This window comes from Engystomops pustulosus, chromosome 4 (assembly GCF_040894005.1).
Source record: "Engystomops pustulosus chromosome 4, aEngPut4.maternal, whole genome shotgun sequence".
Lineage (NCBI taxonomy): Eukaryota > Metazoa > Chordata > Amphibia > Anura > Leptodactylidae > Engystomops > Engystomops pustulosus.
In genome coordinates this window covers 50,527,496-50,542,435 of record NC_092414.1, presented here as the reverse complement: position 1 = coordinate 50,542,435, position 14,940 = coordinate 50,527,496, and the positions used below count along the sequence as shown (strand labels likewise).

At 35.0% G+C, this 14,940-nt stretch overlaps 1 protein-coding gene across 1 annotated transcript in view; it reads left to right on the top strand.

The window, feature by feature from the left end:
* The window catches only part of GABRA1 (gamma-aminobutyric acid type A receptor subunit alpha1), a 95,407-nt gene extending 87,030 nt beyond the window's left edge, over nucleotides 1–8,377 (top strand). Inside the window, exons 9-10 of the mRNA XM_072145894.1 lie at nucleotides 2,709–2,911; nucleotides 4,848–8,377. Of these exons, the coding sequence (XP_072001995.1) occupies nucleotides 2,709–2,911; nucleotides 4,848–5,153 (509 nt within the window). The 3' untranslated portion in view covers nucleotides 5,154–8,377. The remainder of the gene's footprint in view (nucleotides 1–2,708; nucleotides 2,912–4,847) is intronic.
* Nucleotides 8,378–14,940: the final 6,563 nt, after the last annotated feature.

Genomic DNA, 14,940 nt, shown 5'->3' with positions numbered 1-14,940 from the left:
GACTTTATACAATCAATCAACATCTAACTTCAAAGAAGATATTCTGGATGATGCCACCAAGAAAGAAACATTATGTAGCAGCTGCTTCAGAACATACTGGTAGTGGTTTATTAGGCCAATTTCTGATGACAGGTTTCCTTTAAAGCCTTTTTGCAAACTGCCGTAATAGTACATCAACATGCAGCAAAAGGTGTATGAAAATATGAGCTGATCCCTCTACACACAGACCAGGTGTTTGCTGCAGATTGCAGCAAGCGTCCAGCGTTAACCACCACGATCACCATCTTGGCTGTGATCTTCACTCATCGGGGAGTGTTGATCCTTCAACATGATGTCATCGGGGAGTGGTGATCCTTCAACATGACAGTCTGGAACCTTTATGAGACTCCAAGCTTTGTCACATCCAAAGATCTGTTACAATGTGCCCATGGCAAATTGTAACAGAGCATGTGCAAAAAAGCCATATAGTAACAATTAAAAAAAAAAATGAAAGGAAAAAAAATAAGTAAATAAAACAACCTAAAAGTTCAAATCAACCCCCCCTTTCCCAAGAACAGATTTATGAAAAAAATACTAATAAAAAACATGCTAGGTATCGCCACCTCCCAAAGTCCCAATCTAGCAGTAGATAAAAACAGTTATTCCCGCCGGTGAACCCCGTAACAAATAATGACACCCAAATGTCTGAAACACCACTTTTTTGTAATCAAAAGATCATGCAGTCCCACAATGGTATAAATGTAAACGTGATGGTGTCCTTCAAAAAAGACACAATAGCACAATTAGCATCAGAATATTGAAAAATGCTGATTTATTTTTTCATGCAAAGGTCTTAAGTTTTAAGATCCATACACAGACCCAAAAATTAAAGTGGAGGAGCGCATAGTGAATACAGTAAACAAAGAGCCCACAAGAAAGTGGTGCAAAAATACTTTTCAGTCAAGTTTGCTGCATTTAGATTTTTATTCCTGATTCCTAGTACATGGAATGAAAAATTAAATTCCGTCTATAGGTAACACAATGTGTTACACAGAAAACAAATTGTGATATATTTTTAAAGAAAAAAAGCAAAAAATGGAAAGGCAAACATAAAATAGGGCATCAGCGGGGCACACTATGGATTATGAGCCTCTGTATGTATAGAGATGGTCCGCATGATGTCGCAACTGCAGTGTGCTTACACATGAAGCATGGCACACTATTGATGTTGAGCCCCTGTGTGTATAGAGATGGTCAGCATGTTGTTGTGACTATAGCGTGCTTACACATGGAGCAGGGCACACTATTGATGTTGAGCCCCTGTGTGTATAGAGCAGATGTTGTGACTATAGCGTGCTTACACATGGAGCAGGGCACACTATGAATCTGATGTCTCGCTGAGCCTCTGTATGCATAGGCTGGTGGTAGAAAGAAGCATATATCTGGACCGCATCGCCAAAGAAAAATAAGAATGTCTTTCTTGATTTTACAGAAAGAAAAACAAATTGAATGCCCGGATAACCCCTTTGCATAAATTTAAAATATTACTAAAATACTAAAATATTTTTTAGGGTCTTAAAATAAGGTTTGGTTTCCTTCATAAACTCTTGGCAATCTAGCAGAAGACTGGTACCTAGCCCGCAGTATTGTGCTGCTTGCACACAATAATAGTACAGGGCAGAGCGGAGAGGTCCTGGCCGCTGTTCTGCCTGCTGTTATGGAGTCTCCTGTGGAGTCTGTGAGTATAAGACAAGAGGTCTTGAGAAACGCAGCTCTGCCAGGGGAGACAATTATTATCGCTAACGTATGCCTTTAACTATGCAATAAAACACATTCTGGCTTTTGGATTATTGCTTTATAAAGCAATAGATATACCTAGTATTTCTTGCTCACAGATTCCTTTTTACATGAAATTAGGATGACACAATTTACTTGTATTTGACTAATTCCCCACTAATTCTGACAGTGGGACACTGCCACTTAGCTTACCAAAGCCCCAGAGAAGAGTAGCAATTGACAAAGATGCAAAAAGGCAAAACAAAAAGATGCAATTATATTCCCTCTAGTGGTAATGACCCTCCTACATGTGTCCGGTGATCCTACATAGAAAACACTTAACCTACTCAAAGAGATAACATAGAGCTAAAGCCTGTAAATAATGACTCATATGACCTATTCTGGTCTCATGTAATACCTTGTCCATGGACTACTGTGCAGCTTATTTAACATCAGGACACAGCACACTTCACACCAAAGCTCTTTTTTTCTGCGCTTTGAATTATTCAATAAAAAGAATAATACTAACAATGAAACACAAACACTATAGTACTGTATATACTCTTGGATCAAAAGGATTTGGGAATGGAGTACATTTCTAATGAACATAAAAGTTCAACAGCAGTCTCCACAATTGTGAGAGAATAGACTGAAAGCCTTCAGCTTCTCACTATATACCGCACACAATTCAATAGATCCAACATCTGAGGCTCACACCATGGTAAATGCACTGTGCTCATGAAAAAAGGAAGTAAAATTATTTTAATACTGTAGGTTGATATTAATTTTTACATATTTATTAGTCAGGGACACCATAGCGTGTTTGGGAAACAAAGGATCAAAGATGAAATGCTTAAAAATGAATGAAATCAGCTGACCCCACACATCAGAAGGCCACCCGCCCTGATGATGCATGTGATCATAATAACTGATCCACTCTGTGTTGTTTGCAGGTGTTACAACAGTACTTACCATGACCACGCTGAGCATCAGTGCCAGGAACTCTCTTCCCAAAGTTGCATATGCCACTGCCATGGACTGGTTCATAGCCGTGTGTTATGCATTTGTCTTTTCTGCATTGATTGAATTTGCAACAGTAAACTATTTTACAAAGAGAGGTTATGCGTGGGATGGAAAAAGTGTCGTTCCAGAAAAGGTAACTGTATTTTTATATTTCAATTATTATATCCTGCATTAGGCAACGCATTTCTAAGCTGTTATATAAATCTTCCCATACTAAAAATATAAGAAGTCATAGACAAGCCAATAAACATAAGTAATGTGAGATCACAAAAAACCTCTAGTACTAGACAAACGTTTGTGTCTGAAAATATATACTATAAAGGGTAGCACCACACCCTATACTTTCCAGTGACCATAGATTTTGGATGCCTACCTGTAATATATAGATGGCCTAGCCTAATTCCAAAATATTTCCTAAAAGTGCATGCGGAAAGAATCTAAAACGTTACATATTTATAACAATAATAACAGTGATAGTAATAATATGCTACCAAAACTGACAGGGATTATTTGAGGAAGGGTAAGTGCTGCTTGTTATTTTATTTTGACCCAAATGTTGCTAATGTATAGGGTTGCTTTGACATGGACTTCATTACCATCTTAAGTGCTGCATAGAAATCTATAAGGAAGTACATGTTCTCCTGTATATTCAATGTTCTTGTGAAAAATCCAACAGACACATAAATCAAAACATATGATGGAATACAGAGAAGTTCTGATGAAATGAATCTGTGGTAAATATATTGAAGTACTTAGCAGTCACATAGAACTGAAGGAGCTGCAGCAGAAGTAGTGTGTTCATAAACTACATACAGAAAAGTGCTCTTAGCCAGGATCAGTTTAACAACTTACAGACAACGTCAACTAATAGTAAGAGGTATCCTGTTCCGGTATTATTTACTGTAAGGGATTACAACGCAGGTGAAATGTAGTAATATCAACACTAATGGAACATTGCCACCCAGTGGCTTCATCTGAAAGTAAATGCACAGAAAGAAGCAGAAGAAGTTTGTTTAGTACATTTGTTTTAAGTAAATTAGTACTTCATAAGGACATTTCTATAGAGAATTATAGTTATTCAGGAAAAGTTATTAATTAATAAAAGGTACGTTATAGCAGACTCAGTTACATACAGAGTTGACAAAGAAAATAATAGCCTTTATTACTATGGACGTGATAGTTGTATTACTGAACTATCCTAAACCATGGGCAGTTTAGTACACACAAACATTATGGTGTATGAAATATTGATTGAATCCTGATTGACATCTATGGCACTGGTGGCAGAGGTGGCTCTCAAAGCAAGGGGCATAACATGAGAGAGTGCGGTCACAACCAGGCCCAAGAGGCTTAGGGGATCCATAAGGTGTCACTTTCCCATATGAGAAGACTAATACTATAAACAAGCACAGGGCCTGGCACAGACTTGTAATTGGGACCCATCAGCTTAAAGTTACACCACTGCTCAAAGCCCATTCTGTGGGCATGCAGACTGTCACCTCACCACAGATTTGACCAGAAGGACTCAAAGTCTTCTCCTGCAGCTCCACACAAGTCCCCTCAAACATACATATCAAATGCATGCCACAAATACATCTACCACACACAGACTTAACATTAGAATTTCCCATCAGGCATGTACAGCAGAACATGCAAGCAACATAAAAGGGACATCTGCAAAATCACACAGACCATGAAACCTTTAGGCCTTATCCCCATGGAAATGAAGCAATACACTTTGTTGCAATATTCTGCACCCATAAAGGACTCTACTTCAGTCTGTCATTTCTAATGTTCGGAAGGCCAAAGGTTGCACAGACTATACTATGTCCACCTCTGCTGCTCTGTGTGTGAACATGGATGTATAGTTAGTACATAATTAGTACATTGTATGCAGGTTTGAATAATTCCAACTGGACCACTCCTGTTTGTAAGTACTATTGTGGTTGCAATTATGATGATTACTAAGTTAAGAAGACTTTGACCTTCTCATATTTTGCTCTGTATGGTAAGGTTTGAAGGATATGGTGATGAATACTGTACTGATGTTGCACTTTCTGTTTATCTAGCCTAAAAAAGTAAAAGATCCTCTTATAAAAAAGAACAACACATATGCATCAGCAACAGCAAACTATCCACCTATTGCTCGAGACCCTGGTCTGGCAACCATTGCCAAAAGTGCAACCATAGAACCAAAAGATATGGAACCAAAGCCAAAGCCTGCAGAACCCAAGAAAACATTCAACAGTGTAAGCAAAATTGACCGACTATCAAGAATAGCATTTCCGTTACTTTTTGGGACCTTTAACTTGGTCTACTGGGCAACATATCTCAATCGGGAACCAGCGATCAAACCATCAGCGCCACCTCAATAACCCATCAACTCACATTTCAATGTTCTGTCTTTTGCACTGGGAATTGCTTCAAGTATTCAACACGGAATAATTCCTATTTGCCATATTGCCTCTGTCTTAAGGAAATTGAAGGTTTGCTAATGAAACATAGTTAAAATACAAAAACTAGAGGAGGCCTATGCTTGATGCCACGGTTCCAAGGTTTGGGGTGTACAATTCAAGAGGTATCTGCTAATCTTGTTTCTTATACTGAAAATGCGAAACTAGACCTCAAGTTTGTCACATAGCATGGTGGTACAATACATAGCAGTTACAGATGTGTCCTATTCATCATACAGTTTATGGGTAAATTTGTTAAATAGTTGACTAATGACAGTGCTATTCTGTAAATAATGGTAATTCATGTGATAAATCATTACTTTGTTACCACAAATAGAATTTAGGTTCAGAGAAACTTTTTACTATAGACATAGGGGGTTAGGAAGGTTTCTGAATTGTATTGTAAGTGCTGTGCACCATAATTCTCTTACAAACTACAGAATGACGATGACTGTGGATTTACAATACAGAAATGTTGAACCAACCCAACCCTTGCTATAGATATTAGGCAATGATCCATGCTTTGAACCGCTTCTCAGATCACAACCATTGAACCTTTCATCCAGAAGACTATTACACAAATGCATCATTGTTCAACCAAACATGTTCCCTTTGCAAAACAAATTACCCCAAAAATATCTATTTATCTTAGGAGTGGTGATATTAACACTTTTATTATATTAGGTTATTAGACATAGTGTATGATCTTAAAAATCTGCACCCTTAAAATATTAGACTGCTATTGTATGTAAATAGTGGGTAGGAAACTATTTCAACATGAATGGTTCATTATTACTGAGCATTTACATCATTGACATTCATACTGGGGGTTTTAGGTTTTTTTTGTCTTCTTTTCATTAACCTTGAATACAAACCTGAAAGTAATGAATTAATATGTGTATTACATTGGTAAGTATTGGAAAATTAAAAAAAATATGCAGGGAGGAAAACCTTTGCACAGCTTCCATATAACCTGGCATGTAAAAAATCTTTTTCCCACCCACCAGGGACTTAATGAGACATTTTGTCTGCCTGCAACCACTAGTGAATATGGATTCATACCAATAGTTCTCAATTAAAGATATAAAATCTATATAAAGTAAATTAAGTTGGCCACCCACTTGAGATAGCTGTTGTATAAATGCTCATTTGACTGACTGCTATCTCTTCTGATCCCCTATATACATGCATGCTTGGCTTATCTTCTTGAGTAGAAGAGTATCAGGCCCCAATCCACAATAGATTATCTGGAGGGCCACAACTCGAGGGTGTACAGAAGGTGAAGTTTTACCCTTACCAAGAAGTTTTAGAGGCACATAAGAGGTCTATTCCCTACCTGAAGGGACTAAAAAAGGCACTAAAATGTCACATCATTATTAAGAGGTCTGCTATGTAGTAGATTGTATTAGGGAACAGCAACTTACACTTGTGGTCCTCCGGTGGCATCACAATCATCAGGTTCAGCATTGTGTATGATCAGCTTAACCCATGGTAGTGACTATAGGCAAAAAGTTGTTTAGTGCTCGGGCATTGTTTTACAGTGACCATAACTGCAATTGCACAGTAGGTGTACTCGTATGATAGCTCTTATTTTTACTTCTATGATGAAATATACATATATTGTCATAATTAACTAAGTGCGTATAATACAAACCTGTGGTTAATGCATTTCACACACATTTTCCCAAACAGAAAAGCACTTAACAGCATTAAGTGGGTGTAAATGATATCATTAAAATTTTTTAGGATGTGCGATACTTTGCTTTTACACTAATATCAAGAAATGAATGTGTTTATATATTGACTAGTAATCTATTTCCATCCCTTATGTCTGCTGTACGATCAAACTTAAACTGAGGAACCTTGTGTTAACATCCATGTGCACACGGTGTATTCCAAAGGGGATTTTGGAGATATGTTTGTTAATGCTCTTCTTCTTCAGGACCATCATTATCCCTATAATTTGCCTAACTAACCAGCGAATGTATAAACAATTCTTTTTATGAAGTATAGCTGTATTTTTCCCCTTTGATGGAAGAATTTTTCATGTTTTTTTGTATTCAGGAGGGTTAGGCAGGGAGCCTGGTTGCTTTGAAGAAGTAGATGTAATAAGGTGGATCACCCATCATGTAACTGTTAACGTTTCTGGATTATGACAAAGTTGTCGTGTTTATTCTCCATTTAAATAATTTAATCTAGAATAATTGATATATTTTAAACTCTTAACTACTATATTTATGCACAGAACAAAGAGGGCTCCCATTTTAGTATGTTTCTGTTATACGGTCTGTAAAGAGGAAATTCTTTCAAAGATTAACGCAAGCCATTCATGATATCAATTGCAGCCAAATTTGTGTGGGTTCTGTTTCTCTAAGTAACCTACATCCAGCAGACAGGCTGCAAATAAAGTACAATATACATTAGTAGGTAAATCAATTGGAAAACTTTTTTCTCTTGCATAAATTATCACATTTTTTTACATTTTAAGAGATTCATGTTAAGTATATTAATTGTGTTTTTCATTTGGATTTTCTTAATTTTTTGTAATGTGTAATTGGTAACATTTTCTAATATCATGCCCCCCACACATTAAAAAAGACATGAAGTAAACAGGGTATCACCTCAAACTGCAGATCTTGTATCAAATTTACTAAGCTCTGCGCGCCATTTTTCTGTCAGACTTTGCACGTTCTTTCTAGTGCAAACTGCTTGCACATGTATTTAAGAAGTGTGGCACGGCTGCATTATGCTTCATGCAACACAAATTTCTGCACGGAAGGGGGTGCTCCGGTGCTCAGTCGGACCGTGCATTAGATTTAATATGCAAAGTCAGAGAGAAGTGTGTCATACTCCCTAGTTAAAGTTTCACCAAAAAAAAGTGGTGCACTCTTTCGTGCAGTGGGCACCAGATTCATGAAGAACGGATGCCAGAAATCCTGAATCTGGTGCCCCCTGCGCACTACACAGGCAGACTGCACATAATACAGTCTGCACTGTTCTTAGTAAATGTGCTCTCTTATTTTTCTTAAATGATTTATTGAATTCATAATGCAGAATTCCAACTTTTAAGGTGAGGTTTAATGAATGTTTTTGAGTTTATAAGTAGTTTTTATTGTTAAATAATCAATAAACATTTACTGCAGGTATCATCATTGTCCGATAGATAAGTTAAATTATCCAGTAGCAAATGTTATTTTATCTATCATGAATGTAAATTGAGCTTTAAGGAAATCTATCACATGGATGCAGTGATTTTAACCTAAGCACATAGTGTGTGCCCAATGAAAAGGGATCTTTTCTTCATTTTGCATCAAATGGCTTTGTTTTCGTGAAAAAGGACATTTACAAATATGTAAATGAGCCCCAGGGGCTAATGTGTACGTAACAGGAGCACCTGTAGCTCCATCAGCTGCTTGGTTCGGTGTTAACGCCTGTTTCCCTATCCTCCCTTACAAGGGAGCTGGTGATGTCAGTTGCTCAATGTGTAAAACAATTACCGAGAATCGACTAATGCTACCAGCTGTCTTCGGCTCTTTACATATTTTTAAAAGTCTTTTTACACAGAAACAATGCCATTTGATGCAAAATGAAGAATGAATCCTTTTTCGATAGGTACACACCAGCATGCAAGGGAGCTTAGGTTAAAATTACTGCATCCATGTGGTAGATTTCCTTTAAGCTCAATTCATTCACATGCATTTCTTTTAATTTTCTCTGAATCATTGTGATATACATAGCATATGTTATGTTTATAAATAATGGTTATTTACGATTCCTATTAATTTTTCATATTGATTTAATATTCAACATATCATAATGGCATTCAATTATAAAAAAAACAATTTGCTCATATGACAATGGGTAAGATATCCTATAATGGTTTGCTAAAGTACATGTAAGAATTCAATACTTTGTTTCTTGTCAAGTTGTCATTTTGTTTTATTTTCTTTATTCAGTAGATGGAAGGAGTGACACACAATATGCATTACATTACAATGATTGTTGTATTTCTACATGATAAGAGAATGGGAACATTTAGTTCTGCAAAAGAAATTGTACTGTTGAATAAACATAAGGAAATAAGCCAAAAAGAGATCTGAATGATTGTGCATGTATTTTCCATATTCTCTATTTGTTAATTTAATGTATTTATTTAAACAGAGATGATAAAATATATACTTATCCTATTCTGCATTAATTCTCCAAATTATTTTTCAGCCCGATTCTAAAGAAAAGCTTTTGGTGGATCTTTTTGGCTTTAACAGATTTTTTGGGTCCTTAAAAAAATACAAGATATTAAAATAGAAGAAAATGCAGATTGGTATCTCCTTTTCTAATTTTTGCATGGGAACAACATATTGACACGACAGATGAAATACGTTTTTGGAAATTTGTATCACAGAAAAGAAAATGGGATCTGTAAAAGGACAGGGATTTTATAAAAAAAAAATCTTTGGTTCAGAGACTAGATTAAATTTGGCCTCATTTTTCCATCGGTGTTCACATTTCCACTTGCCACTGACTCTTATGTTGTCAGCTGTGTGTTACTTCTTAGTTACCTTACATGAATAAGAGAAAGATGCAAACTATATTTTTGCATAGTTCACTTTGAGTCTACACTAAAATAATGGCACAAAAGACAATTCCTCATGGCTTTGTAGATCTCTGCTTTCTGTCTTTCCACAGGAAGCGCCATTGTTTACTTCCTGGGAATAAAAACCATCCTTTGTCATATGATGTCACACAGGTGCATTATAGCACACAGATCTCTTAACTGTGTAATGCTATTAATGAACAGCTCACCTGTGTGACATCACATGACCATGAACTGATTTTTATCCACAGGAAGTAAACAATGAAGCTTCCTGTGGAATGACAGTAAACAGAAAAAGGTTAGGAACTGATACAAGAAACATATTGGAAATGTATAACTTTTCTTTACACAAATAATATAAATACTTTTCTGAAAGTGAACAACTCCTTTAAAGCAAGAGTTGACAAAAAGTGCAACTGCTTAAAACCTAAAATGACAAATGCCAGTAGATACCATTAAAGAAGATTAGATCCAAAAAGAGATGACAAAAATCTTTAAATAAGCATGTACACTTAAGTATGTAAAAGCATAAGATACAAAGGAGATAACTAAAAATGTTTGGTCATGAAGTACTGGTTATTAACTGGTTAATAACTTGAAGTGCTGAAGTATTGGTTATTAAACTTGCTTTTTAATAGGTTTACATAGAGACATTATTATTCATATCTATAAATCTTAGCTCAAACATTATACTTTACATTTTACTGTGTCTATTATAGCTTATACAGTCATATATATTCATATTTCTGGTTTTCTGTTTATACATTATTGTGCTGTGCTAGTAGAATCTGTAGAGGCTCTGTTCACACTTAGACTTTTTCAGGGTTTCTGTTGTTGCTTATGGTAAATATTAGCTATTATGTGGCCATTTAAAATTAATGGAAAGCAGATGAAAGTAATGGAAGCCAAATGTTCAAAATTAATCCAGTGAAACCTTAAAGGTTCTGTTGTGAATAAAAGGCAGTATCTAAGACAACAAGTCAGATATCCATAACAATAAATCTATAATGTTGTGTGAATTAAATTGCAGTTACACATAAACTGAATTTTTATTTATTTTGTATTTATTAATTTATTTATTTTATATTCAAAGTTCATTACCGCAAGTTCCACATTTTTTTTAAGCTCTAGCTCATTATAAAGACCATAAAGTAGATCTTTGCTTTGCTGAAACACATATATCTACTTACACAGTTTTGTTCTACAATGAGGTTTTTTTTGTTTTTGTACAAAGTTCATAGTTGTTTATTTGTTAATAATTTGATGTTGTTTAATTTTGTAATACCTGCCATGTTTTATAATAATATTCAACAAGTAGCCTGTTTTATAATTTATGCCTTTTAGAGAAAAAGTTTGGAGAAAAATTGCATGATTACTTCATATGTGTTTTTTTATGGGTATGTATTGTATTATTTATTAGAGCCATACCACCAGGTCTGTAGAATTCAGTACTGAAAGCAAATATATTTAAGACCATAAAGATGGAAAATATATAATCCCAACTCCAAATTTTGTCAGTGACATCTCCTATTTGCATTGTGCATTTTAGCACTCTGTTCATTCATGTAGTTTGCCTTAAATTTAGATAAATGTTCTGTTTACTTTGTGAAATAATTTATGAGCATAATGGATGAATTACTGTATGGCTACTATTTCTACTTCATTGTCTTCTTAATCCATACTTGGTTCACCTAGCAAACCTGATTCATCTTAAGACAGAACAACTTTAACATTGTTATTTCAACAATTTCATTGCAATTTCAGTAATGTAAAAAATGTAGCATTAAATGCAGAACTCATAAACAAAGGAATGTACAGAATACAATAGATTTTATTAAGTAATGTTTTTACAGTAGCAATATATTTGTAGAAACACTATGTAAGGGCTTTCAATACTGGATGTCTTTTGGGTAGGTTGGACATTCCCTTTAAGATATTGAAGACAGTTTGATTGCCTCTTGATCTACCTGCACAAGTGATACGTCAATGACTGTACATCTTAGATAGTGGATGACAGTGGTTAAGAATAATTGTTAAAAACACATAAAACCAAGAGCTAATTCCCATACAATGTGCCCTTATATGACCTATAGCATCTTCTATAAATAATATATGTACTTCATCTTCCATGAATTTATGTAATATTATACTTATTTGTCATGGACATCATTGTCTGCTATATCTGTCTGTTAATTGATAAATAGTAGGTTAGAAAAAATAGTAAAATGAAGAATATGCAGCATTTCTGCTCCACTTCACAAGAAGACAACCTTTTGCATTGTATTGTAACACCACTCACTGCAATGTTAAAGATAAGTTGGGAGAAATGTTGGGCGTGGTTCCCTGCCAGATATGAACATTTTAAAAAGTAGCAAAAATTGTCCTAATCTTCCTCCAGTAAAAAGGTTTTGTGGAAAGTGGATATAGCATGAGCTTTAAAATTTAGTATCCTACATTTGATAACTTTGCCACAAATAACATTAACTCCAGAATATTTTTTTATGTTAATGTAAGGTCTTAATGTTTCCTTTGCAATAAAAGTCATTCACCAAAGACAGAGATCTGAAATTTTAATAGTTAACAAACAGCTCTGCAACAACCAGACTTAACGGTTGTTTAACAGTCTGTGTGTTATTGTGTTCATCTAATTCTTAAACCGCCCCAAACATATGACCATGCAGGCCACATATACAATATTCTAAAATTGTTTCATTTATGATATAATGATATGATATAATGGGAAAAATACAGATGGATAGATGCAGTATACTTCTATCTTGAAATAGTGTTTGGCTGAGTAGTGCTTACAGTTTCAATTAATTATTTTTATGTCAAATAATTTCTATATTAAGTTCTATATTACAAACTACATTCAATATATGTACTCTTAGGCCACATTCACACTGCTGTATGGGGGGCGTATATACGGTCAATATGCCCCCCCCCCATACACGGCAACAGGCGCACGGTGCCCAACTGGAGCTGTACAGCTCCATAACCCTTAGAGAGATAGGACATGTCCTATCTTTCTCCGGAATATGGCGCCACGTGCCATATATTCCTATGGTGAGTGGCGCTCTCCCCCACCTCCTCTCCTTGGCATTGTCGTAAGGGAATGAGCCTTAGATGTTAAATGCTTATTTCTTCTGCAACCTGTATCTATTTGTAGGCTTACATTATAACCTGGTAGAATATCTACAAGTGTCAATAATGCACATAAGCTTAGGTAATGGGAATGGGAGTAGACATTTTGTAGACATTTTTTGTAGACATTTTTACCATGTATTTATGTGTGTATTTGATCTTAAATTTGTTTAAGGTCTCTTGTTTCTCATGAAACCTATTCAACAACATCCTAACAAAAGCTTTGAAATGCTAAAATTATTCTGTAAGGCTAGAGACATTTCCGGAAGGCCAAATAATTACATACCTCTGTGTGTGTGCCAGGAATTGCAATTTTTTTTTACCCCTTATGACACCTTCATGCCAAGTGGGTGTGGAGGGGCTTTGAGTGTAGTTTGCTTTTGGTGATGGCTATAGCGCAATTCTATGCCAGGGAGTGCCTGGAGAAGAATTGCTCAGCTGCACACTTTTGATATATCAAGCGAGAACCTACAGGCGCACCAGCACTACATAAATCTTTCCCTAGATGTTGAAAATGCCTCCATGGCCCCATTCTGAATGGTCATTACTCAATACAACACTATGGTCCCCCCCAAAAAAAAAATTAATATGTCTTTTGGCATAAACAGTCCATCATGTTAATTTGTATGTATGTCCTATCCTGTACATTAATGATGTTGCATTTTGTGTCCAGCTACATTTAACATATCACCAAAATAATGTTTGGTTGAAAGAAAACACTTAGTAAATCATTTTATCTTGAGGCCTACACTCAGTATCAATCCCTATATTACTTACTTACAAATAAACCACAAATTATTTTACTTATTTTTACTATTTTGGATGCTGTCCCTAAAGGATGGCCAAAACTACCTCGGACAATAAGTAATCAACATTACTCATTGGACAACAAGCACTAAACTCTTCTTCCTCTAATATACACTTCCCTTTCCATATATATTCAGTGTAATCAGTATAAATTATATTGTTCTCAATATTTCTTCTTCATTAAAAAACAACAAAATATGTGGTATTCAGTGAAATAACTGAAGCTTATGTAACCTAAGGAGAACATTGATTACTTCAACATGTTATAGGTGAAAAGCAGAAAACAGAACAGATAGAAGAAATATAAAAACACATAACAGAGGACACAAACTGTACTGTTAACCAGCTAACACGAAGTTGGACTCTTAAGGGGGATGTTCTACCTTTTAGTACCTTGTGTAGATATTTGTATAGAATAATAAACTATTAAACTCCGGTTCTATAAATTTAGTGACTATTTATATTGTTACTTTGAGCGTTTAGCAAATGTTCACTTTTTGACCTTTTCCGTTTCCTAGTTACTACTCATAGCTACCTTTCTGGGCTTGCATTTTGCACACTAGCTGTGTATATTATTTATTTAGTCTGCTTTTGCTATGCAATGACAGCATTACATTAAATCTTAGTTTATAAGTATGTGTGAATAGTACCAGACTGTATAAACCGAATGGCACAGTTTATCAAAGGAATGGTATTCTATGTAGCTTTTATACAGTGCTTTGCTAAATCATGTAACAATAGTAAGTCTTCCTTGGGAATAATGATCCACTCTTATAGAGGACAGTTTCTGTTTACTCTTGGGTAATTTTAAAGATGACATTGAATGTTTATTGCACCTCAGTGCAGTGATGTGGCAATAAGTCCTAACAAATCTAATAGAGGTTGTTTATGGCAGGTGCATGTATTGCTTTATAGAGTTTAGCTAAAGCTCTTTATTTTATGTCAGATTGTAATTCTCCTAAAATAATAAAGTTCAAAAAGTCAAATTATATAATTTGTAAGTGTTTTTATTTAATATTATTTAATCTTGTTTATTGATTAATTTAACTATAAAATATTTCAGATAGATCTATTTTATAACAGTATAATGTCAATTCGTATTCACTAAAATAAACTTGGAGTCTAAAATATACTTCATTTTTAGTATGACTTTAATGGGAACCT